Below are 23168 nucleotides of genomic sequence, written 5' to 3' on the forward strand. Positions count from 1 at the left end.
GTTGGAGGGCTCATGGTCATTCTGCCCTTCCCCTCCCCTTCAACGCATCTGTGGCCGCATCTCCTGCCTCAAAATCTACACGATTCATTCCAAAATGAGGACAGAATCCCAGCCCAGAGTGCGGGACATTCAGTAGCATTCGCGACTATCCTGTGAAGTCTCCAAATTAAGGCCTCTTGAGAAAATTTTGTTGTTGTTCAGTCACTCAGTCATGTCCAATTCTTTGTGACCCCCTGGACTGTAGCCGGCCAGGCTCCTCTGTCCATGGGACTTCCCAGGCGAGAATACTGGAGAGGGTTGCCATTTCCTTCTCCAGGGTATCTTCCCAACCCAAGGATTGAATCTGCCTCTCCTGCATTGGCAGGCGGATTCTTTACCACTGAGCCACCAGGGAAGCCCCATGAGAACGTTATTCAGCCATAAAAAGGAATGAAGGATTGACACATTCTGCAACATCGATGAGCCTGAAAGCATTATGCTCAGTGAAGGAAGCCAGACATGAAAGGCTCCATGTTACATGATTCTATTCATACGAAACATTTAGAATAGGCAACTCCACAGAGAGAGAGATAAGTGGTCGGCTCGAGGAGGGGGAAATGGGGAGAACCACCCAAGAAGCCACGGATTCTTTACAGCCATTGGCAGGTAGATTCTTTACCACTGAGCCACCAGGGAAGCCCCTTTTATTTTACCACAATACCAAAAAAATCAAGTTAAACCATGAACACATATCCCAGCCAGTGATCAAGCCCTACTAAATGCCAAACGCATGCTAGGCATTTTACATCTATGGTCCAATTTCCTTAATCCTTTAGGAGTCCAGCGAAGTGCCATCTTCCTGTTACTGCCATGTCCCTGATGAGGACACAGAGGCCAGGAGGGCCGATATGGCTTATCCATGAAGGCTGCAGAGAGAAATGGGATGATCTGACGCCCAAGCCTTGCGTTTCTGCTCAGTTTCACACCTGCGACATACATCATGTGCCTCCGGTGATGCACTGTCAGCCCAGCAGGACTGGGGGTTGTTTTCCTGGAACTAGAGATGAGCATTAGCAAGAGACAGAACACTGCCGCCTGCTCTGAACCCCAAGTGCAGTCAGGCCAGAAGGCATCAGCCCTAAATAGGCACTGCCCTGGGAGGGCTTGTCAGCCGGGTTGGAAAAGGTGTGCACGCCTGCACTGAGGCCGCACCGAAACCTAACAGTGACTGGTGCAGGAACGTGTTGTTCAGTCGCTCAGCCGTGTCTGACTCTCTGCGACCCCATGAACTGCAGCATGCCAGGCTTCCCTGTCCATCACCAACTCCCAGAGCTTGCTCAAACTCATGTCCATCGAGTGGGTGATGCCATCCAACCATCTCATCCTCTGTCATCCCCTTCTCCTCCTGCCTTCAATCTTTCCCAGCATCAGGGTCTTTTCCAATGATGGCAAACGCTTTGTCTTACAAACAGCAGGCCTCCATGCAAGGGTCCTGCAGGACATCCCCTGAGGGCTCCCTGCTCTCTGACTTCCTGTGCTCACACCTCACAAGGCTGTTTCTCCAAACATTAGAGCCTCAGGAGTAGCCCACCCTACAGAGGAAGCCAGACAATAAAAGCCTCGGAAACGGAGCTGCGGAGCTATGATTTATCACACGGGAAGCCAGGGCCTTCTCGGGGTCTACCTAGGAAACTCCACTGTCTCTAGATGGCCCACCTGGGGTCCTGCGTGCTACAGGACTTGGCTTAGGAAACCCCAGGCTCTGAAAACCCTTTGGGCTCATAGAAACCACCGGAAGGCTTCAATACTTGATGCTGAAAGGAGGAGAAAAGCAATCCTTTCACTTCTTTTGGTTCCAGGGACTTACAAACAGCAGGCCAAAAGATCCCATGAGATAGAGGTCTGAGCCATCTCCCATCCCCCAGAAGGAAAACCTTGGGGAGAAGTGCGGGAAGACCACCCAGGTGGGAGCCTTAAGGTAACGTGGCTGTTGCAGAGGACAGGCCAGGAGACCATCGAGGAGACCATCGGGGCCGTCCACCCCTCCAAGACCCACTTATTTCAGGAAGTTCTGAGCCTCCCTCCCACCACCCCCATTCTGTCAGAAAGGAACGTTTTTGGAAAACCACTTCCTGTTTTAACGATAATTCATAAAAGCAGACTTTTAACCAGAGTAGCAAACTCCATGTAGGGCCTTAGAAGAAGAAATGACTTTAGGCCTCCCCTCCCCCTTGAACATTCACTCACATACACATTTTCCAGATGGATCCAGGCTGTCTTGGGTGAAAAGAAGAAGTGTAATGAGTAGCTTGAGGCTGAGAGGTGGGGGGGGAGCAGGAAGCAGGTTTGGGGGGGACGCCTGTAGGTGTACGGGCCTCGGGCCTCCCAGCCCCATCGTGTGTCTGCGACCACCCCGAGCATCTGTCAGAGAAGAGAGCATGGTCCCCGAGGCGCCCAGACGTGGGCCACCCTCATCTCTGGCTGATGACTCAGGGTGACAGCTTTGTGGGCAGAGCTTATCTGGCTGGGGTAGGAAGCGTGACTGAGAAGGGAAACCCTGAGACTTCTGACCACAAGCTGGTCACAGGAAAGCTGGGTGTCCACGCCGAGGATGGACGCGTAACAAAAAAGAAGAAGCGGGTCTCTCGAGTTATTTGGGGATATTTTCCAGAGCGTGGTTAACCCTATTCTAGTTCCTGTCAGGACAGGGTGAGACCATCCCCCACTGGTGGGGGCCCCCCGGGTCTAGGACCCTGGGTGTGATGTGGAAGCATGGCTGGCCACTCTCCTCCGGCCATTTCAGCCTCCACCAGAGCACCCGCACCGCCGTGGACAGCAGCCACGCCCGGTTCTCAACCCTGCCCCAGAAGGTGCTGGAAAAGGATTGCCACTGGGTGCAGGTGATGACTCCTGGCATCAACCTGAGGACCCCCCGTTAGAAGCTGTGTGTAGCCAGGTCTGCCTCCCAGACACGGTCCCCAGCCCCTCTGCCCGGGGCCTTCCTCCCAGCCCAGTAGCGCATCAGCCAAGAGCAACACCCAGCAGCAGTCAGCACTCAAACGCCGTTCCCAGCAAGTGCACGTTTAGGAGAAGCAAACTCACTTGAGTATCATCAGCCCCAGCAAAAGAAATCGACCCAGAACAAAGGCACTCGCAGATCATAGTGTGGACGAGCACTGCTCGGTACGTTCTGGCTTCTCTCCCTCATTAGTAAGTGTGCTTTAACTTTATCCACTGGGAGAAATAAAAGCTTTTACTCCACATGCCCTTGCAGTTCATGACTTCTCACTGAAACATCTCAAAAGAAAGCACAAGTGCATTTTCTGTCTCCACTTTCTCCCTTCCACCTGCTCCCCCGTCCCTGGCTCCTGCCCTCCCACCGGCTCACCGACACCCTTCTGGACCGCTCTCCAGGCCCCCACCCTGCTCACCCCCATTGCCCTCTAGGGATTCTCCAACACCTCGCTGCTTCTGTCTCCTTTGCCAGCTCCCGTCCCTCTGTCCCCCCGACCCCTGCAAATTCTGGGGTTTCCTGTTTGGCCCTAGGCTGACCACTTTCCTAACCACATGGTCTCCCAAGATTCCAGCCCATTCCTCTACTCCCAAGCAACTTACCATGCAGATAACTGGTGTCTAGAATTGTGGGCTTAGATATCCCACAGACATCTCATACCTAAAACCAAGGAAAGGAATGGTCCCCTTCTGGCCTGGGAGGGTGCCCCTGTATCCACTCCAGGAACCTGGGGGTGGTGATCTCCTAACACCCCTCTCATCCCTGCACCCTGCCTGTTACTGAGTCCTGCTCATCTGGCCTCCATCAGCCCCTCCCCTGCTGTTCCCATCACTTTGCCAGAGACAGACAATGGGACAGGACACACAGGAAAAGGCATGGATCAAGCCACGCACTACCTGTGTTACTATCAGCTTCAGAAAGAGACTGAGGCAAGGAAAAGGTCAAGTGAACGATTTGAGATCAAAGGGGCTCAGGAAATGGAAAGCAGCTGGAGGGACAGTGAATGCCACTGCAGACAGCAGCAGGAAGAAAGCTTGTGGGGGGTGAGGAGGTGCAGAGTAGCATCCCCAGATGGCAGGAACTCAAGGGCACCTGGGAACCCAGGCGGGAGGGATGAAGAGGGCAGCAGGAAGAAGCTGTTAGACCCCCAGGTTCTCACCCCCAGCCCTGAGCAGTCATCTCCTCCCTCCCCACCTGCCGACCACCCCGACCCCAAGCCTGGAGTTTTCTTCTCTTGAAGACAGAGAAGGCAGGAGGGAAAGGAAGAGATGCCAAACTGAATAAAAGGGTTAACTGAAAATCCGCACACAGACACACAGCAAATTTCTCCCAACCCAGCTCACTGGAAATATGTTCAGTTTATAAGCCTATCAGGCTTGTCACCACCAGGACAAGAGGGCCCCAGTCTATAGAAAACAGAAGCAGAAAACATTCCATAAAAGATTTAAAGATAAAGTTGAAATCTCCAAAAGAAAATGTCGGAACTGAAAGGCACAAAGATGAAAAACTAGGAGGGAAAGAAGAGAAAATCAAAGACTCAGTCCAGGGGAGGAGGGCCATCATTGGGAAAGAAACCAGAGAAAACGGAAGGAAAGAAGTTTCAAAAAAAAAAACAATGATAATAAAAATACGAGAACATTTCCCAGAACTACAAATTTCCAGATGAAAAGGCTCTAGAAAATGTCCCACACAATGAATGAACCTCACACCACTCCAAAGCCTCTGACTGTACAGCTTTAGAATACTGGTGACGAAAAGAGGGTCTTTTGTTATTCCGGAGAGAAAAAGCAAAGAAAACGAAACAGCTTACATGTAACATACTGATTCGTAACAAAAATGGAAGATAACGGGACAATGGCTTCAAAGTTCTAAATAAGTTTTAACCTGGAATTCAATTTTATGCCCTGTTGGATTATCCATGAAGTAGGAGAATAGGAAAACAATTAACATTTTCACTCAATAAGATCTTTAAAGGTCTACCTGCTGTGTGCCCTTTCTCAAGAAGTTATGACTGGTCTTGCTCCATTAAGATGAGGAAGTGACTCAGGAAAAGCGAGGGCCTGGGTCCAGATGTCAGGAGAGGGGCAAAGGGAGTAGCCACTGGCAGCAAAGAAAGACCTGGGGACGTCCGGGTGGGAGCTGTGGTCAGAGGGTCCCAGGAAGGGCCCCCAGGGGAACCCAGACTGCAGAGATGACGAGAGGCCTGAGACACATCATAATGAGAAGCATTTCACAGGCTACTAGAAAGTATAAAAAGAAGAAAAGCAAAAAATAGTCCAGGGACTTCCCTGGTGGTCCAGTGGTTAAGAATCAGCCTGCCATTGAAGGGAACACAGGTTCGATCCCTGGTCTGGGAAGATCCCACATGCCTCGGGGAAACTAAGTCCGTGCTCCACAACTGCTGGACCCATGCTCAAGAGAGTAGTCCCCACTTGCTGTGACCAGAGAAAGCCTACAAGTAGCAAGGAAGACCCAGTGCAGCCATAAATAATAAATAAATAAACTTTTAAAAAAATGATCCAACAAGGAAAAAAAAAAGTAATTGTAGCATCCTCTTTGGCTCAGTAGCGAACAATACACATTAAAGTTTTAATAATGAAAATGCCGTAGACAGGGCTATAAAGTAAGTAGAAACTCATAGTAATGGTGAAAAGACATCAGTAGAGGATATCAGAGAATGATGAACTGATCCAGGACCAGGTGGAGATGCAGGCCAGGTCCGCACCGGGCCCCAGACCACACTATGAGCTGCTGAGCTCCTACCTGCTCCTTCCTGGATCCAGCCAAGTCCCTGTCAAAGGTCAGAAAGACACAGCCCAAACCAGAGAGAGAGGGAAATCTGGAGGCTCCTGAGGGCTGACGGGAACGAGACCTTCGTACTCCATCCACTTGTGAAGTGAATGAGCTTCACATAAGGAGCACTTTTGGATCTTTAAATAATATATATATATATATACTTTAGTAAAGAAGATGTGTTAGTTTTTTTAGGAAGACCTTTACGATTACTTTAAATAAGAACACCAAACACTAAAATGCTGGATCAAGTTTTAGTGTTAAACATAATAAAATTAATAAACATGAAGATCCCCTGGAGAAGGAAATGGTAACCCACTCCAGTACTCTTGCCTAGAAAACTCCATGGACAGAGGAGCCTGGTGGGCTACAATCCACGGGGTCGCAAAGAGTCGGAGACGACTGAGCGACTTCACTTTTCTTTTATAGACCCCTCCCTCTGTACTGGTTAACTCTAAACCACTATAAAAAGGCAAGGTACTGTTTGTTACATTTAAATACCAGTGCAAGATGCTCTCAGAGCTTTGATTATTAGAAATCTTGCACCACGCCACTTCCCCACCCCCACTCAGTTTGGTTTTTACAAATCTGTAGGAGCTGCTGTATCCATTTCAATCACTGTCACATAGTAAATAGGCCCTTTATACACGGGCTGATGAATGAATGAGTGAAAACGAATGAATGACTGAGGGATAGCCAAAGAACAAACACCTTCTTGGAGCTTTTTCAGAGGTTTTAAAAGACATGAATGTTGCTCTGTGTGAGAAGGTAGATGTATCTCCCATGATAACTCGCGGGGAAGAGGCCCTTTATAGAAAAATGTCAAACCATAAAGAAATTGCCAAGGCAGAGAATGACTCTGAAAGCTGTCTGAGGAATAGGAACATCTGGCAGTTACAACCCCCAGGAACCCCAAGAAGGGAGGGGGGCAGGCATCACCTCCCAACTTCCTAAAGCCCCAGCATCCCCCACCATAAACAGAGCGCTGAGACCCTCCCAAACTAAAGGGTTGCTTTCCCACCTGCCAGGGGACAAAGCACAGGCCAGGGGAGGCAGTGAAGGCGCAGCATGAGTCCACTGTTTGGAGTTTCTGCGAATTCAAACCCTAGCAGAACAGACAGCACGCTCCTCTCTCAAGCCTACCCCTAAGACTGTGACTGCAGCTCAAGGTGAGCAGGGAGGCCAGGATGCTGCCCACCGTGGGTCCTCAGGGGTCAGCGGACCTGAGTGGAGATCAGGGAGGACCCAGTGAGCCAGGGACCATCCTAGGCTTGGGACACAAGACAGACAAAGTTCGCCAACCTTAGAGGGCCCTCATGATAAAGGGAAAGCCAAACTGCACAGGAGATAAGTAAATATAAGGTACCAGGTAAGTTGGTAAGAGCTTATGGAGCCATCCGACTAGATCATGATAGTAAAAGAACGAACACAACACCCAGCACAGGTCCAATTTAAACCGAGGCAAAGGTGAGACCGGCCTCCATCTTGCAACTGCCTTAGCTCACGGTGGAGACAGACAGTCAACAAACTCCCTGCCGGCTCAGACATGACGAGTCCGATTGTGAAATGCAGTTGGGCTGACTTCTCCCTGGGCCATGTCCTCCTCCGCATCTTAAAATTAGCGAAGCAGAACTTAGTTCTGGTTTTACTTCCCTGCAGCGGGACCCGCAAGACGATCTGGAGCAGAGAGCTGGGCTGCATTCCCGGCTCTGTCTGCACCGAGCCAGGAGGGTTGCTGTGGACGAGCCACAGCCTTACCTCTCAGACCGCAGCCCCGGTGTCTGGGAGGAGGGGGAACGGTCAGGACGCTAAGTGTGATGACCGGGAAGGAGGTGTGGATCCCATGAGCCTCCCAGATGGGATGCTCCATATGTCCCAGAGCCGTCCACATCCGCAGGCAGCTGATGGGCGAGGCAGCGTTCACTGCCCTGAAGCAAAATCCAGACCTCAGGACACAAGCTCTGGGTGTCAGGGCTGGGGGTGCAGAGAGGGGCTGCTGGATTCTGGAGGCTCTGGCTGTAGGAGCTGGATGGGCCCGTGCACCCCCAGCCCGTGGCTTTCCAGTCTTTACCTTGGCACCCGGGTTCTCCGGCCGTGACCCCACCTCCCTCCCAGCACGACGTGCAAACAGGCACAGCGAAGCCAGCCCGCCCGGAGCACAAGCCTCCTGCAGCCTGGTCTTCCTTCGGCTCTTCTCTCCAGGGCTTCCTCCCCACAGGCTGTGCCCTCTTCCGGGAACACTCCGCCCACCCCCGACCTCACCCCCATCCCCAAACTCCACTGAGATGTCAGCTGAAGAGTCACTTCCCCAGAGCCCTGCCCGACACCGACTGCCTGTGCTCCCACGGAACCTGCACTTCCCATTTCTGGGCTCTTCGCACTTGCAAAGGCTTGGCGAACAGGGAGCTTCCGCTCTCAGGGCCTGTTCCCTAAAGAGGCTTGGCTGTCTCTTCCCCGCGTGTCACCTACGCTTTCTACAAGGCCTGGCCCTGAGCAGGTGTGCTGTGAAGGTCTGGCAAACTCAACTGAATGGAGGGGCATGTCAGCGTCACGGGCAGGGACACCTGGGAGGCTCAGGAGGCAGGTTCAAGTCCCAGCTCAGCCATGCAGGGACCTCCGCTGCCCAGTTTGCATATAGAGGAGTGGCTGGCTGCCTGGTCAGCCCCTCGCACCTCCAACACGCAAACTGAGGCAGAAGAGTGGCCATCTGTCCATCTGTCCCACTTGACTCTGAGCTAGGGCTTTAGAGTGAGGCCAGATGAATCCATTGCCCAGGTCAGCATTTATCAACAGTGGCCCCTGGGCTCTGGGCTGGGTGCTGGAGGCCAAGGAGAGCAATGGGTGAGACAACACCCAAGTGTTAGTTGCTCAGTCCTGTCTGACTCTTTGCCACCCCAGGACTGTAGCTCACCAGGCTCCTCTGTCCGTGGGGATTCTCCAGGCAAGAATACTGGAGTGGGTTGCCATTTCCTTCTCCAGGGGATGACCCAGGGATGCAACCCGGGTTTCCTGCATTGCAGGCAGATTCTTTACCATCTGAGCCACCAGGGAAGCCATCCAGGGAGGAGAAGCAAGAAGGAAGCCAATGTCAAGGATCATGCCCAGGATGACTTTCTGGGCTGACCTGGGAAATCCAGCTCTAGGAATCTCGGACTCCATCTATCCTTGCCCCTGCAGAAGGGAAGGCATAGAACAAAGGCCACACCACTCCATCTTGGGGAAAGAGTGAGGTAGAAAAGCCTTTGAATAAACCAATGACAGATATTTTCTGCAAACACATAATGGCTTCTGGCTTCATGGATTCCAGCTTTTTGGAGCCAGAGGCTTAAAAACTGGCAGCCCACAAGCCACATCTGCCCATGGCTATGTTTTGTTTGGCAAGAAAGGTTTTACATTTTTTAAAAATTAGTTCCATCATTTATAAGATTGGATGGTTTCACATAAGAATCCAAACATCCAGCTTCTCTGGAAAAATAGGCAGGGGTTGGACTGAAGATGGGAGAAGATGCCCTAAGAAGCAAGGGCCCTCAGGTTTCTGGGGCAAGTGAAGACCTAAGTGGGTAGAACCTGAGGCAGGGAAAGCTCAGACAGCCACAGATCCCAAGGCATTTGCTGCCAAAGTCAGCTAAACAACCAGCCACTGGAGGCAGGACAGGCCACCCCCTAATGCCCCAATCCACACCACTCCCTACAGCCTCACACCCAAAACCTTCTTCATGCACATTATTACCAGAAGATCCCCTGGAGGAGAAAATGGCATCCCACTCCAGTATTCTTGCCTAGAAAATCCCATGGACAGAGGAACCTGGTGGGCCTTAGGCCCATAGGGTTGCAAAGAGTTGGACACAACTGAAGCCACTTAGCATACACACATGTAGGCATTTAGCCATGAGCCTCCTAGAAAGACACAAGCACGAGCCTTGTAAACACACCCAATCCACAAGCCTCCTTGCCCAGAATCTCCTCCACCTCCCCTGACACCCAACCTTCAGTGGCAGAAAATCCGGCTGACATTGGAATTAAAGACTACCTCCTGCAAAGAGCACATATTCACCCAGGAGAACAGTCAGAAACTTTCTCTGTGGGATGCCTGCCAACTACAAGATATTTTGTAAAGATATATTGAATAATTGACAATCCATCTGATGCGCCCTGTGCTTTTATCACCACGCATCTGCTTTACGACGTCCATACAAAACGCCAACATGTCAAGCCCTGGAGGGAGCATTCACATAAATTATTCATGAAAAAAAAATCATACTCGATGACAGACTCTCAGTGACTTAAATCGTTATTTTTACTTTAAATATTTGTCCATTTGAAAATAGATTAACACACTCTTTTAAAAATTGTTAATATTTGATCAACACAAGGTAGGCTATTCTGAATCTTAAATCCTCCCCCAAATCCAATATGGTTCGGATTTCTGTTGGCAATTTCAAAGTTTATTGGAAAGGAAATTGTAACTTTATAAGGAAAGAAACAAAGTTAGCAAGTACACGATTATGGAGTGAAAGAAGTACCTGCTTTTTGTCTTGTGTTTTCTTAAAATCTTCACATGCCAGCCAAAATAAAACATTTTCTTCACTGAATTCCTTTTTTAAAAATTCCTAGGGATGAAGAGAAGAAAAAAATATCAACAGTATTCTACTTAAAAAACAAAGAAACAAATAATGCATTTCCTTGCAAGAAGTGATATGTCAAAATTCGACAAATAAGCCTGTTCATTCACTCTGTAAAAGCTCCACCCCCAAAACAGTGTTAGGCTTAATGTTACAGCTAGAATTTCATATGCATTTGAACTTAATGGTTTTAACATTGTGAAGAAGTGTAAAAATGAATCAGGAATCTACTCAACAATTCTCAACTAACAATAAATTAGCAAAAAGTAAATTAAAATGGAAGATATATTAGTTCCTTCCAGACAGCGTTTAAACAAAGTACATTCCTCTAAAATCAGGCTCTTTTTTTTTTTTAAACAAAAGAAAAGAAAACATATTAAGCATGTCTAAAAACGCCACAATGAAAACTATTTTTAAGTTGGAGGTGTGCTTTCTTTCGGCAAATGTTGGGGGTCAGTAGCATGGCCAGCTATCCCAATGTGCATGGAAAAGTTTTCTCCCCAAGACCTAGATGGTGCTTACAAAGGCCCTGTGTCCAGGAATGGCTGCCGCCTGCTCCCTGGAGCCTGCAAAGGGAACCAACAGCATGATGGCTTTTGATGGCCTGACCCAGGACTAAAGACAGAAGTCAGTGGGGCTCAGGCAGATACAGGCATTCTTGAAATTTACAGCTTCTTCTGACACCTGGGGCTTCTGGAAGCCATTTCTAGGTAGTCCTGACATTTCCACACCTGCCTGTCCTCCTTTGAGTTCAGCTTCACTTTACCAGCTGTTGTCCAGCTCTTTCACTCTATGAGCAATGTATCCTAAGAAGCCCCAACACACGAGAGAACAAACCTTCACATCAGGGAGACCCTGACCGCCCCCTCCTAGGTGTCACAGAGCTGGAAATTCTTTGCAGATTCTGCCAATGGGCACAGTACCTCTTCCCCATCCCCCACCCCTCCCAGTTATATAAACAACAGACACAGTCAGTGTAAGCCCCTCAGTGCTGGTCCATGACCACCCGGGGAAGCGTTCCCATGTTGGTCATGACAGGTGAGAAGTTCTTTCTCTCAAGTTGGGATGGACAGTATCAAAAACTGGCCTGTGTTTTCCCCACAGGCTTTTAAACTTCTTTGTGTGGTGTGTCAATTCCGGTCAACAAGGAAAAAGGCACACCCTAAATCTTTTCACGCCTTCTGGGTCTTCAAGCAGATTCTCCAGGGAAGAGGCCCATTTGGCTGTGCTCTTGGGGGTCTGGTGGCTGCTGCTGGAGCTCCCATCACTGTCGTGGATGTCTGCAAAGCAAAGTTCAGAGGCTGTGTATGTGGTCCAAAGACATTGTCATCTTATTAGGAGCATTATTTTCATCATCATCACCACACTATGCCTAAGACACAGTATCAGGTTACACGCCATAATCTATTCTTTGGGCTAACACAGGGAATTCATCCATTCGTTCATTCCTGACAACAACCTTATGAAGTAGGTGCCACTATTCCATTTTACAGATGCAGAAAACTGCAGCTCAGAGTCAAGAAGGGACTTGTCACTTTCCAACACTCCCCATATATCCTTCTACCACCCTCATATCCACTGGCCGACCCACAGGTAGCCTTCAGGTCTCCCTCAAGCCCTCCTTCCAGGGACCTTGACTCAACGGCAACTCCTCCCCATTACTTTCTGTGCACAGTCTTACCCTGCTGCGTTGTGACTGTTTGCACAGTCGGCTCTCACTAGTCTGAAAGCTCCTCTGTGTCTTGATCTTGTATCTCAGGAGGTAGCCCATTGCCTGGCACATAAAGTAAGTACCAGAGTTGGGACTAGAGTGGGGAAAGGGAGGCAATGGACACAGGTGCAAATTTTAGGGGGACGCCAAAAAACTCAGGCATCAGATAAAAGAGATTTTTATGCAATACACTGAAAAATCAAAATTAATGCAAAAAACTCCATAATGAGCAAAACACTAAAGACAGAGTTGTTTTAACTGACTTCCTGTGCCTCTCAGACTCCAGAATGGCTTGGCATCACACTGGTACAATGATTAAAGACTAAATCAGTTAATGACGGCACGTGCCCATCTCATGCACTCTCTTACTCTTGCCTCCAAAAAGAGCCTCTTGATTAAAGGAAAGGGGCTGGTACCTCCAACTAACACACTCTGGCTACTTGCCTGAAGAAGGAAGCGATAGCACAAACACATCTCAGCTCACTTGGCCCTCCCTGGAGTGAAGGGAAAAACCATGGACTGTCACTTCTGATGGGCCCAGGTTCCAAAGCCATTTTGGCCAGTTTGAACTATGTGCCTGGGTGTTCTGTTCAGCCACTCACTTGTGTCCAACTCTTTGCGACCCCGAGGACTGTAGCTGGCCAGGCTCCTCTGTCCACGGATTGATTCAGCAAGAAAACTGGAGTGGGTTGCCATTTCCTCCTCCAGGGGATCTTCCCAACCCAGGGATCGAACCTGCATCTCCTGCATTGCAGGCAGATTCTTTGCCACTGAACCACCAGGGAAGCCCTTGAACTATTAATATGTGAACATGGGCAAAACTCCCTGCAAGATGAAGATAATCTCCGCATCTCTCGGGGTTATCAGAAGGATTAAAGAAGGAAACACATCAGCACCTAGATGCTCACAGTGGACCCTCAAGAAATACTAGTTCTTCTCTCTGCTTCCTTAAAAGTATGATCTATCAAGTGAATATTTTTATAACTAATACTTCTTTTTTCACTCCTTTTTTCCCAAGTATAGTTATGTCTCTCTAAAGAAAAGTTTGAATCTGGCAGAAAACAAACTTTAAATCAGGGTTCCCCAGCCTCTGGGATCTAATGCCTGATGACCTGAGGTGAAGCTGATGTCATGAAAATAGAGAGCATCATAAACGTAATGTGCTCGAATCATCCGGAAACCATCCCTCACCACTCCCGTCCATGGAAAAACTGTCTTCCACAAAACAGGTCCCTGGCGCCAAAAAGGTTGGGGATTGCTGCAAGAAATCGGCAAAACAAATCATTTTAAAAGGATAAGTCTTATTAATTGCTGCAGGTAGCTAGGGGGCCATGTGGTTTCAAATGCTTTTAGAGGAAAGCTGTACCAGAATACAATGAACTTTGAAGTACCTCCGTTTCCGTGATCTCTCCTGTACTACTGGAGGTCAACACAGGTTCATTTCTGTGAACAGCAGAGACTGCGTTCTCCCAGCATCTTGCCACTAGGCTAAATAAAGCAATACACTTTGGTGACGGAGTAAGAGAATTGTTTGGGACAAAGCCACTCCTTTGAGAGGCAAACTGACTCAAACATCACAAATGGACCTGATGCTTCTCTAAAGTGAATCTCCAGTTCGTGGATATTAAATTAGTTCTCTGCTCTCTTCGCAAAAGCTAAAATGGCAAGCTTCTGAACACTGTGTTTCTTCCCAACGAAGTACAAATCAAATTAAAAGATCATTATCATAAGGAATTTCTGCAGCAGGGTTCATTCTGCCAAGCATTTCACAAATTTACTCTCTGTTCTCTGCCTGAAGAATACAGTTTGACGGTTTTCTCCACTTCCCCAGCAGGGCTTCTCTTAAGTAAATAAATTAGAGACACAATTTGCTGTTCCAGGAATAAACTTAGGCAGCCAGAACTTTCTCTTGCCATGGCAGAACAACTCCTTTGTCTATAAGTTTTCAACTTTGGCCTGTGGTGATTCCAAAACTCTCTGACAATCTTTTCAATAATAAATGAAACCACATTTGGGTTTTCACAGTTCCATGGTCTTGCAAGTAAATATAGTTGCTGGATTCCCATTTAGCCCACAGAGTGCTCTGGTTAACTAGATCTCCTGGTTAACTGAGAGATAAGATAGGTGGATTCCCATTTAGCCCACAGGGTGCTCTGGTTAGCTAGATCTCCTGGTTAACTGAGAGATAAGATAGGTGTATTCCCACTTAGCCCACAGGGTGCTCTGGTTAGCTAGATCTCCTGGTTAACTGAGAGATAAGGTAGGTGGACTCCCACTTAGCCCACAGGGTGCTCTGGTTAGCTAGATCTCCTGGTTAACTGAGAGATAAGATAGCTGTCTTATGAGACACCATGAGCCAATCACTTCCTCCCTCTTCCTTTTCATTTCACACTACTCATTTTGCACATTAGGCTTCTGTGCCAGCTTTCTGTGCCACTTGACCAAAAGTTTTACAACTCAAAACGCACTTATCTGATCTAGTCTCCTTATTTAATAGTCTGAGACATAAAGGTCCAGAGGGTAAGGTGACCAGCTAAGGAACGGCTGGATGGAACCAGTATTGGGACTTAAATGTACAGGCAATTGTCCCCACCAGGACCACCTCCTCGGAACCCCAGGGTTCCTCGGAACACAGGAGTTTGCAAATGGATGACCCTTCCTTTCAGTTCCCTCCTGGGCTACCGTTTCCCTTTCATCAATATCGTGAAATACATCTATGGCCGACACTGTTACAGAAGGCACAGAATTTTTAGGGCTAACTCAGAAAGCACACAGAGATACAGTAAGTATCCCCATAACCATGGTTATTGCCTTCTGGCTTTGGTTCCCTGGATAAAGAGAATTCCTTCTTGCTTTTTTGCTCACCTTCTGCCCTAACAGTCCTTACTATCCATTCCATCCATCCATTCCGTCGCTCAGTCGTGTCCGACTCTTTGCGACCCCGTGGACTGTAGCCTACCAGGCTTCTCCGTCCATGGGATTCTCCAGGCAAGAATACTGGAGTGGGTTACCATTTCCTTCTCCAGGGGATCTTCCCGACCCAGGGATCGAACCCGGGTCTCCCGCATTGGAGGCAGATGCTTTAACCTCTGAGCCACCAGGGAAGCCCATAAGAATCCTCTACTGTCATGTGTTTTCACTTCTCCAGAAATGTTGGTTCAAATTTTGCAAAGACTTCCCGATTGCCTTTCAATTTTGATTAAGGCCTCTGCCTCTGCCTTAAAAAAAAATCCTTCTTCATTTTATCAATATACATAGATAGCTCTAGTTAGAGCAACATTTGCAAACTCCATTCACTTAATGGTGTCTCTCTTTTCCAAGTCATTATCCCCAGTTTCCAATGAGCCTGGCAGAGGTCCACTCCATTTGGCACTGCCCTAGAGGCTGCTTTATCACCTGAGGCATTTCCGTTCCTCAGGAGCCTCTGCACAAGGAGACTTCCACTATTTTCCAATGCATACAAGTAAGGACTTCCTAAGACAACTTGGTTTAAATGTTACAATCAGTCCAGTGATGTCCAGGAGAAAGAAATAACTTTTCTTCATAGCAATCAGATATACTTCTGAGCTTAAGAATAAAGCAAAGCCCAGCGGTGAAGAATCCGCCTGGAATGTAGCAGATGTGGCTGGAGCAGAGGGTTCAATCCCCCTTGGGAAGGTCCCCCAGAGGAGGACATGGCAACCCACTCCAGTATTCTTGCCTGGAGAATCCCACGGACAGAGGAGCCTGGTGGACTACGGTCCATAGGGCTGCCCAGAGTCAGACACAACTTAGCAACTGTAACGAGGGTACCCAGCTTCCCAATTCCTTCCCAGTCCCTTGCACTTGGAAACACAAAGGCCCAACACTCTTCTTTCCTTTTTCATTGACAAAAGTTTCCATTTTAGATGAACTATACAAGAAGTTAGGTTTGGAAAGGACAGGTAGAGGGACTTCCCTGGTGATCCAGTGCTTCCACAGCAGGAGGCATGGGTTCGATCACTGGTCTGAGAACTAAGATGCCACAGGGCACAGTCAAAAAAAAAAAAGAAAGCACAGGAGGAAAAACGTTAAACCTATCTGTCTAGCAGCTTTAAGACCACTCAAGTTAGTAAAGAGCTGTTGGTGATAACATTTGTTTGTTTCCATTTTGTTCAGCTCTGTGCACTTGTTGTCATTTAGATCAGCTGCAAAGCATTTTTGCAATGAAAAAAATAGGTTTTTTTACCTCCTGGGCTCTTCAAATTATTTCAGATTTTCAGATTTTTGCAGGCACAATACTTACTTTTCAAGAAATTCATCTTCAGTTGTGTTTATCATGGGCTAGTAGTAACCATTACACTTAAAAATTATTCACAGCATGCTAGGCACTAGCTATTCTGAGCTTTTTCCATAGGTTAAATCATCTTCTCACAATGACCCTCTGATGTGGTTAAGATTATTCCCACTTCACAAATGAGGAAACTGAGGCACACTAACTTGCAAGGGTCACCCAGCTTTGAAAATGGGGACTCATGGTTCAAGCCCAAGTAGCCTTGGCTCCAAAGCACAACACACCATTTGCCACTGGCTCGATTGCCATCTTTATTTTTGATATCTGCTGATCTTCACCCTCACAGAGGCCAGAACATGCCAGCCTTGAAAAGAATGGTAACAATTATGTGGGAGAAGATGGTGAAACTAAGAGTCTAACTCCTCACAGACAAAATCCCACACACCACTGGGCCAGAATCATCCAGCACATAAATACAATGGGCATATGCTTTCATTTATGTTGGCGCTGCTCTGTGCAGTCTCTGACTTCGGTAAAAGCTGTTATTGCAAAGCCAGTGCAGCATCCAGGTGCAGAGGCCTGAGGCTGGTTGCCTGTAGCAAATTCTGTGATGCATTATTTATAGATGCTATGATGTCATATCTGCCAGAGACCTTCTCCAGACATTAATTCCTTGGAAATCCACATTCAAAAGGCACCTCTAACATTCATTACAACTGAATGCTTACAGTACAGATTCTTGCTATTAGTCTACAGGAAGGTCTGAGTAATGATCCTGAGACAATTTCCCCAAGCCAAAGATTTTAGTAAAATCTCAATATCCAGCTTCCTCAACAGCAGAGTCAACTTACATCCTCAAAGGGTTTGTCAAAGGCACCCCCCGCCAAATGCATGGCAGATTTTAAAAAAATAAACATTCACGCCCAGGAAAAGGCAAAAACGTTAGCTCTAAATTCTGAAGTGGTCGGTAATACACACACACACACACACACACACACACACCAGACTCCTTTAAAATACGAAGGGAAAGTACACACCCCACAAAACTTATTCAAAACCTTGTATCACCTACATCACGCCAAACACCACATTTTTTAAAAAGTCATCCCAACTTAGAAGAAGAAAATACATTTTTAAAATTGGTGATCCATGGAAGGCTCCAGAGAAACTGGGTCATGGAAACCCTCTATCTAAATATTCCTTAAGTGTTTATCGGCTCCAGTATCTAGCTTCTGAGAATAACGACGCTTCAGGCATGCAATTCCCTTGGTGGGGAGGTTTGCGTGAACTGCCATTAGCAGCAAATAAAAATAAAAACGTTTTGAAATAATCATACTAATAGAAAGCATCAAAGACCAGAGCAGGCCCATAGGCTGGAGAGGTTAGCTCAAAAAAGGCCTAACTGGCGTTTCCCCACGAGGTCTGAAGCCTCACAAAAAAAAAAAGTCAAGTGCTCGGCAACCCCCAAAAGGGCCTCCTGTGTACCTGTGACTACGCCACACACCCCCAACCCTATTTCGCCTGCCAGCACCCAGCGATGGCTGAGTGGAGGGCATATCAGCTCCAGGGATGGGAACCCTCCTTACGTGCCATGCCCTGGGGTCCGCCTGGGGACGTCCACGCAGCCCCACACTCCGCCGTCTTCTCAGAGACGTGTTGTATGAGATGGGCAGGGGCTACGGGGCTCCTGAGCACCCTTGGGTCCGGAGGAAAAACAAGCCTCAACATCCTCTTTTGAGTGGACTAAACAACAGATGGCCACTGGTTTCCAGTTTCTACCAGAGGGAAGGAAATAAGAACGCCAGACTGTTATTTGTAGCCTCTTGGAGTCCTCACTTTCTAGGCAAAAGCCCAGAAAAAATAAAAACTCCCCAAGAGCCCAGTTCTGGAGGTGAAAGTAAAGACCCTGACAGTATTTTTTCTCACTTTCCAGAAGCCCCTGTGCTTCCTCTGGAACCAGTTATTGTTCAGTCGCTAAGTCGTGTCCGACTCTTTGTGACCCCCTGGACTGCAGCACGCCAGACTTCCCTGTCCTTCACTGTCTCCCAGAGTTGGCTCAAACTCACGTCCATTGAGTTGGTGGTGCTATCCAACCATCTCATTCTCTGTTGCCCACTTCTCCTCCTGCCCTCAATCTTTCCCAGCATCAGAGGACTAGACATGTATGCAGAAATGTGCCCTCACTCTCCCCTGGCCCCTGGTGGTGGTTTAGTCCCTAAGTCGCATCCAACTCTTGTGACCACATACTGTAGCCCACCAGGCTGCTCCGTCCCTGGGATTCCCCAGGCAAGAATACTGGAATGGGCTGCCATTTCCTTCTGCAGAGGATCTTCCTGACTCATGGAACTCTGGTCTCCTGCATTACAGGCAGATTCTTTACCAACTGAGCCACCAGGGAAGGCCCACCCCCCAACCCCGGACCCTACATTTGGGGAAATAAGCAACTTTTCCTCTCCAGTGTCAGTAGGGTAGACTGTGTATTTCTTGAGAGTAAGAGCTGTGTCTCCCTCAGGGTCCACAGTGCTTGGCATTCATGTATAGATTTGCAGTGATAACAGTTTTCTGATAGATTGTTGAGGATAGATCCATCCTCAGAAAGGAGGATGATGGTTGTACAAAGATCCAGCATGTACTGAACACCGGTTACCTCGCATCTCAACCTGAGCACAACCCCTGGAGGCTGGGTCTATCACTGGCCCATTACAGATGAGGAAACCAAGGCAAGCAAAGGAGCAAGCCAGGAGCTGGATGAGCTAGGATTCAACCCTAGGCTGTCTGGCTGCAGAGGCTTCAAAGGGAAGGGCAGAGTAAGATGCAAGAAATAAAAGGCAGGCCCTTTTTCTCAGGGAACTTAAAATTGACAGAGAAGATGAGGCCAGGCATTCCCTGATGGCCACTGCCTTTCTTGTCACACACTGCATGAAGTTTTCTTCACTGGTCCATGAAGGAATGAGAATGAGCAGGGGGAAATATTTACCAAGTGAGCTGTGTTGACCAAGTAAGGGCAGTCTGGGGTTGTCTTTTTTTTAAGTAAATAAATACATTTATTTACATGGTAGAAAAGACAAAAGCTACAGTGGAACAGGTCTTCCTATCTTCCCTGTCCCTCAACAACCCAGAGCCTCTCGCTAGAAGCAACAGCCTCTAGAAGATTCTTGTTATCAGAACAGTTCTTTACATGAGATTGTATCTTTCCTACTATTGGAGGTGGTTGAAACATCCTTCATTTGTGGGATGATAAAGACATGTGGGATGATAAAACCAGTCCATTCTAAAGGAGATGAGTCCTGGGTGTTCATTAGAAGGACTGATGTTGGAGCTGAAACTCCAATACTTTGGCCACCTGATGCAAAGAGATGACTCATTGGAAAAGACCCTGATGTTGGGAAACATTGAAGGTGGGAGGAGAAGGGGACGACAGAGGATGAGATGGTTGGATGGCATCACCGACTTGATGGACAATGGGTTTGGGTAAACTCCGGGAGTTGGTGGTGGACAGGGAGGCCTGGCATACTGCAGTCCATGGGGTCGCAAAGAGTCGGACACGACTGAGCGACTGAACTGAACTGAAGGACGGTTAACGATGGTGGTGTTGGCTTTTAATGTCCTGATTGGAGAGGGAGAGAAAGAAGGAAAAAAGGAAGGAAGGATGTGAAGCAAGGCAACAGGGAGGCAGGGAAGGAAAAAGAAAAGCCAGCGCTTCACACTCACTCTCAATATGAATACAGGTGAGCTAAGAGGACAAAATGGACACTGTGTGAGGTCACACCAGCAGCTCTGGGCTCGGGCCAGAGCTCTGAGTCCTTCTCAAATAAGCGACACCAGACTGTTCTGTCCCTTGACGGTCTCTGCACTGTCCAAGCAGAGACAAGACGGCCAGGCTGTGTTTCTGGTGCCGAGAGGGAGGGAGGCAGGAGGTCTGGAAGAGTGGGTCTCCTGGAGTTCTGGGAGGACACAGGACAGAGGAGGGGGAACGTCTGGCCGCCCAGGAACAGAGCTGGGGGTGGGGGGACTGGGAGAGGAGGCAGGCCAGATGAGGGGGTCCCTGAGCACACCCCAGATCAGGGCAGCAGAACCGAACCACAGGCACCGGGCCCTCGAGAGCAGGGTACTTGGTTGGGAGGGAAACTGGTCCCCGGAAGCCTGCAAGGCACTGTTTCACCCCAGTGGATGCCTCCTGACAGCTCTTATCGGGGAGTCGCTGCTCTCGCCCACGTGGGCCCCTCTGCCCCCCACTGCCACCCCCAGGGTTGCTGCCCTGGAGAGCTATCTGGGGGAAGCAGATGAAACGTGTGGGAGTAAATTTAGTACAATTTAAACAGCAAGTTCCCAGAGCCCAGCAGCAGGAACCCAGGAGGATTACTCAACCCCAGGGAGGGAAGTGACTCAGTTCACCCAGGAAACCCGAGGACATGGCCCAGCCCAGCACCTGCCTAGTTTCCACAATTTCTAACAGTGAGGGAAAAAAACACATCGGTTCCAATACAAAGTCTGTGAAGACAGGTAAAGCGCCCCGAGGGCCTGGCACCCACCAGTCTGCAAGCTGCCCGTGCCGGTGTTCAGAGTTGGCACCAAGGACTCGGCCGGCGTGGAACACATGTGTATAAGCGATGCCCCTCTCCCAGGCCATCCTCTCTCTCTCCTTCCTTCTCTCTGAACCCACAGGCCGGCCCAGTGATGTTCTGCAGGGAAAATTTCCCCCACCAGCCAAGCCAGTCCTGCTGTCGGGTTGTTATAACAAAGACATTAAATTGTTATGTCAACTGTCATCTTTAAATAAAAACTTAAGCCCAGCAATAAATCTGCAGTTGGTCCCAGAGGTTTAATGGGATAATGTATAACAGGCTCGGGGCTGGGTGGGGGAATTCCCCCAGTGGTTCAGTCCTGGTCTGATCACACGGGGCAGTGGAAGGCTTTGGCTTTGGCTTTTTTTTTCAAGTGAGGAGCATCCCAGGTACCATGAACCTTACAAGTCACTGTGGGGGGCAGGTTGGGTGCAGGGAATCGTCCAGGGTTCCTCACACTTCAGTGGCCTAAGAATCAACTGAGCGCTTGTCAAAAATACAGCCAACACTCCCTCCCACCTTGGGTGCCCAAGACAGAATCAGACAGGGGAAAGGTCTGGGTCATGGCCTGGAAAGCTGCATTTTATCAGACCACCCCCACCCCCTTGTGGTTCATGAACACACTTTGAGAAACCTCAGAAAGGAGAACATTCACACTTTGAATCACACTCCGAAACTTGGAATTAAGGGTTGGGAGTGCCAAACCTCAGTTTAAAGACATGGTCTCCGATGAGATTTTGTGGAAAAACAGAAAAGGTTTGGAGTAAAAGGAGCTGGGAGGCAGGACTGCAGCCAGTTCTGAGTCAGGGTCCAGCAGGTTTGGATTGAGTTTTTGTGGGGCCAGATGCTTATACAATTTGGACAGCCACTTTAGGAAAATAATTCAGAATCACCAAAAAAGAAAAAAAAAGAAAAGTTCAGCCCAGGGTCCCCTGGACCATTGGCTGGCTTCCCAGTGCCTTTGCCTCGGGGCTCACATTCCCTCTTTCTCACTGCTGGGTGGTGATGAGCAAACTGGCAGAGGCTCGTTTGTCCTTTCCTATCCAGAGACAGACGTTAACCCTAAAAATCATAAAGAAATTAGGCTCCTGGAAGCCAGACATTTAACATCAGTCCACAATTTTTAGCTACGGATCTTTCTATCAGTAACCTAACCACATTTCATCAGACTTAAAATGTGTTACTCTGAAAGAGGTACACTCCACTGGTATCCTGAAAACTGTCCCCAGTCTTTCTTGGGTACAATCTGCACATATGCAACAGCACCCTAAAACCATGTGTGATCCATAATTCATTTGTTCTATTTGGAAGACCTCACCCCAAAAGCGACCTGTGCAGGGATGTTCAAAGCAGCTCTATTTATAATAGGAAAAAGGTGGAAAAGATTAACAACTAACCATTATACTGTTATGACAGGCACTGTACTGGGGACTTTATATATATATACATATATATATATAATATTATATATATATATGCTTCTGTATACTTAGTTCCACAACTCTATGAAACCCACTGTACAAATGGGAAAATGGACACATAAGTATGCTGGTAAACCAGCTCTCCTAGAAAAAAAAAAGAAACAAACTTTATTTTTAACATCTGCTGATTTTCATGGTGGCATTGGCTACTGATAGCCAATTTCAAGCTACCTATGGTTTAGCAACCAGGTCCCAAACTTCCCATATAGCAATGGACTCTGAGGTCAAGTAACTTGCTCAAGGCAGCTGAATGCTAGAGTCAGGATAGGAACCAGGAGTGAAGTAACTTCAGAGTCCAGGCTCTGACCACCACTCCTTTGACCTGTGAACATCCAACAATAGGGAATGGCTAAATAGAATGGCTCAGACAGTAAAGAATCTGCTTGCAATGCAGGAGACCTGGGTTTGATCCCTGGGTCGGGAAGATCCCTTGGAGAAAAAAATGACTACCCAGTCCAGCATTCTTGCCTGGAGAATTCTATGGACAGAGAAGCCTGGTGGGCTACAGTCCCTGGGGGTCGCAAAGAGTCGGACACAACTGAGTGACTATCACTTTCAAAGCAAACACCCAAAAGGGAAATCCTTTGACTCACAGGCAACACAGAAAGGTTTACATGACCCCTAGTACTAACAGAAGGCGATGGCACCCCACTTCAGTACTCTTGCCTGGAAAACCCCATGGATGGAGGAGCCTGGTAGGCTGCAGTCCATGGGGTCGCGAAGAGTCGGAGGCGTGACTTCACTTTCACTTT

The 23168-nt window shown here is 48.3% G+C and overlaps 1 protein-coding gene across 1 annotated transcript in view; it reads right to left on the minus strand.

The window, feature by feature from the left end:
- Window positions 1–23168, minus strand: part of RGS10 (regulator of G protein signaling 10) — a 40134-nt gene that overhangs the window by 15054 nt on the left and 1912 nt on the right. The window contains exons 3-4 of the mRNA XM_055424542.2: window positions 11569–11687; window positions 10309–10395 (exon numbers count right to left, since the gene is read on the minus strand). Coding sequence (XP_055280517.1) covers window positions 10309–10395; window positions 11569–11687 — 206 coding nt within the window. The remainder of the gene's footprint in view (window positions 1–10308; window positions 10396–11568; window positions 11688–23168) is intronic.

Source organism: Moschus berezovskii, chromosome 12, assembly GCF_049115385.1.
Source record: "Moschus berezovskii isolate FMDL1 chromosome 12, NW_MosBer_1.0, whole genome shotgun sequence".
Taxonomy (NCBI): Eukaryota; Metazoa; Chordata; class Mammalia; order Artiodactyla; family Moschidae; genus Moschus; species Moschus berezovskii.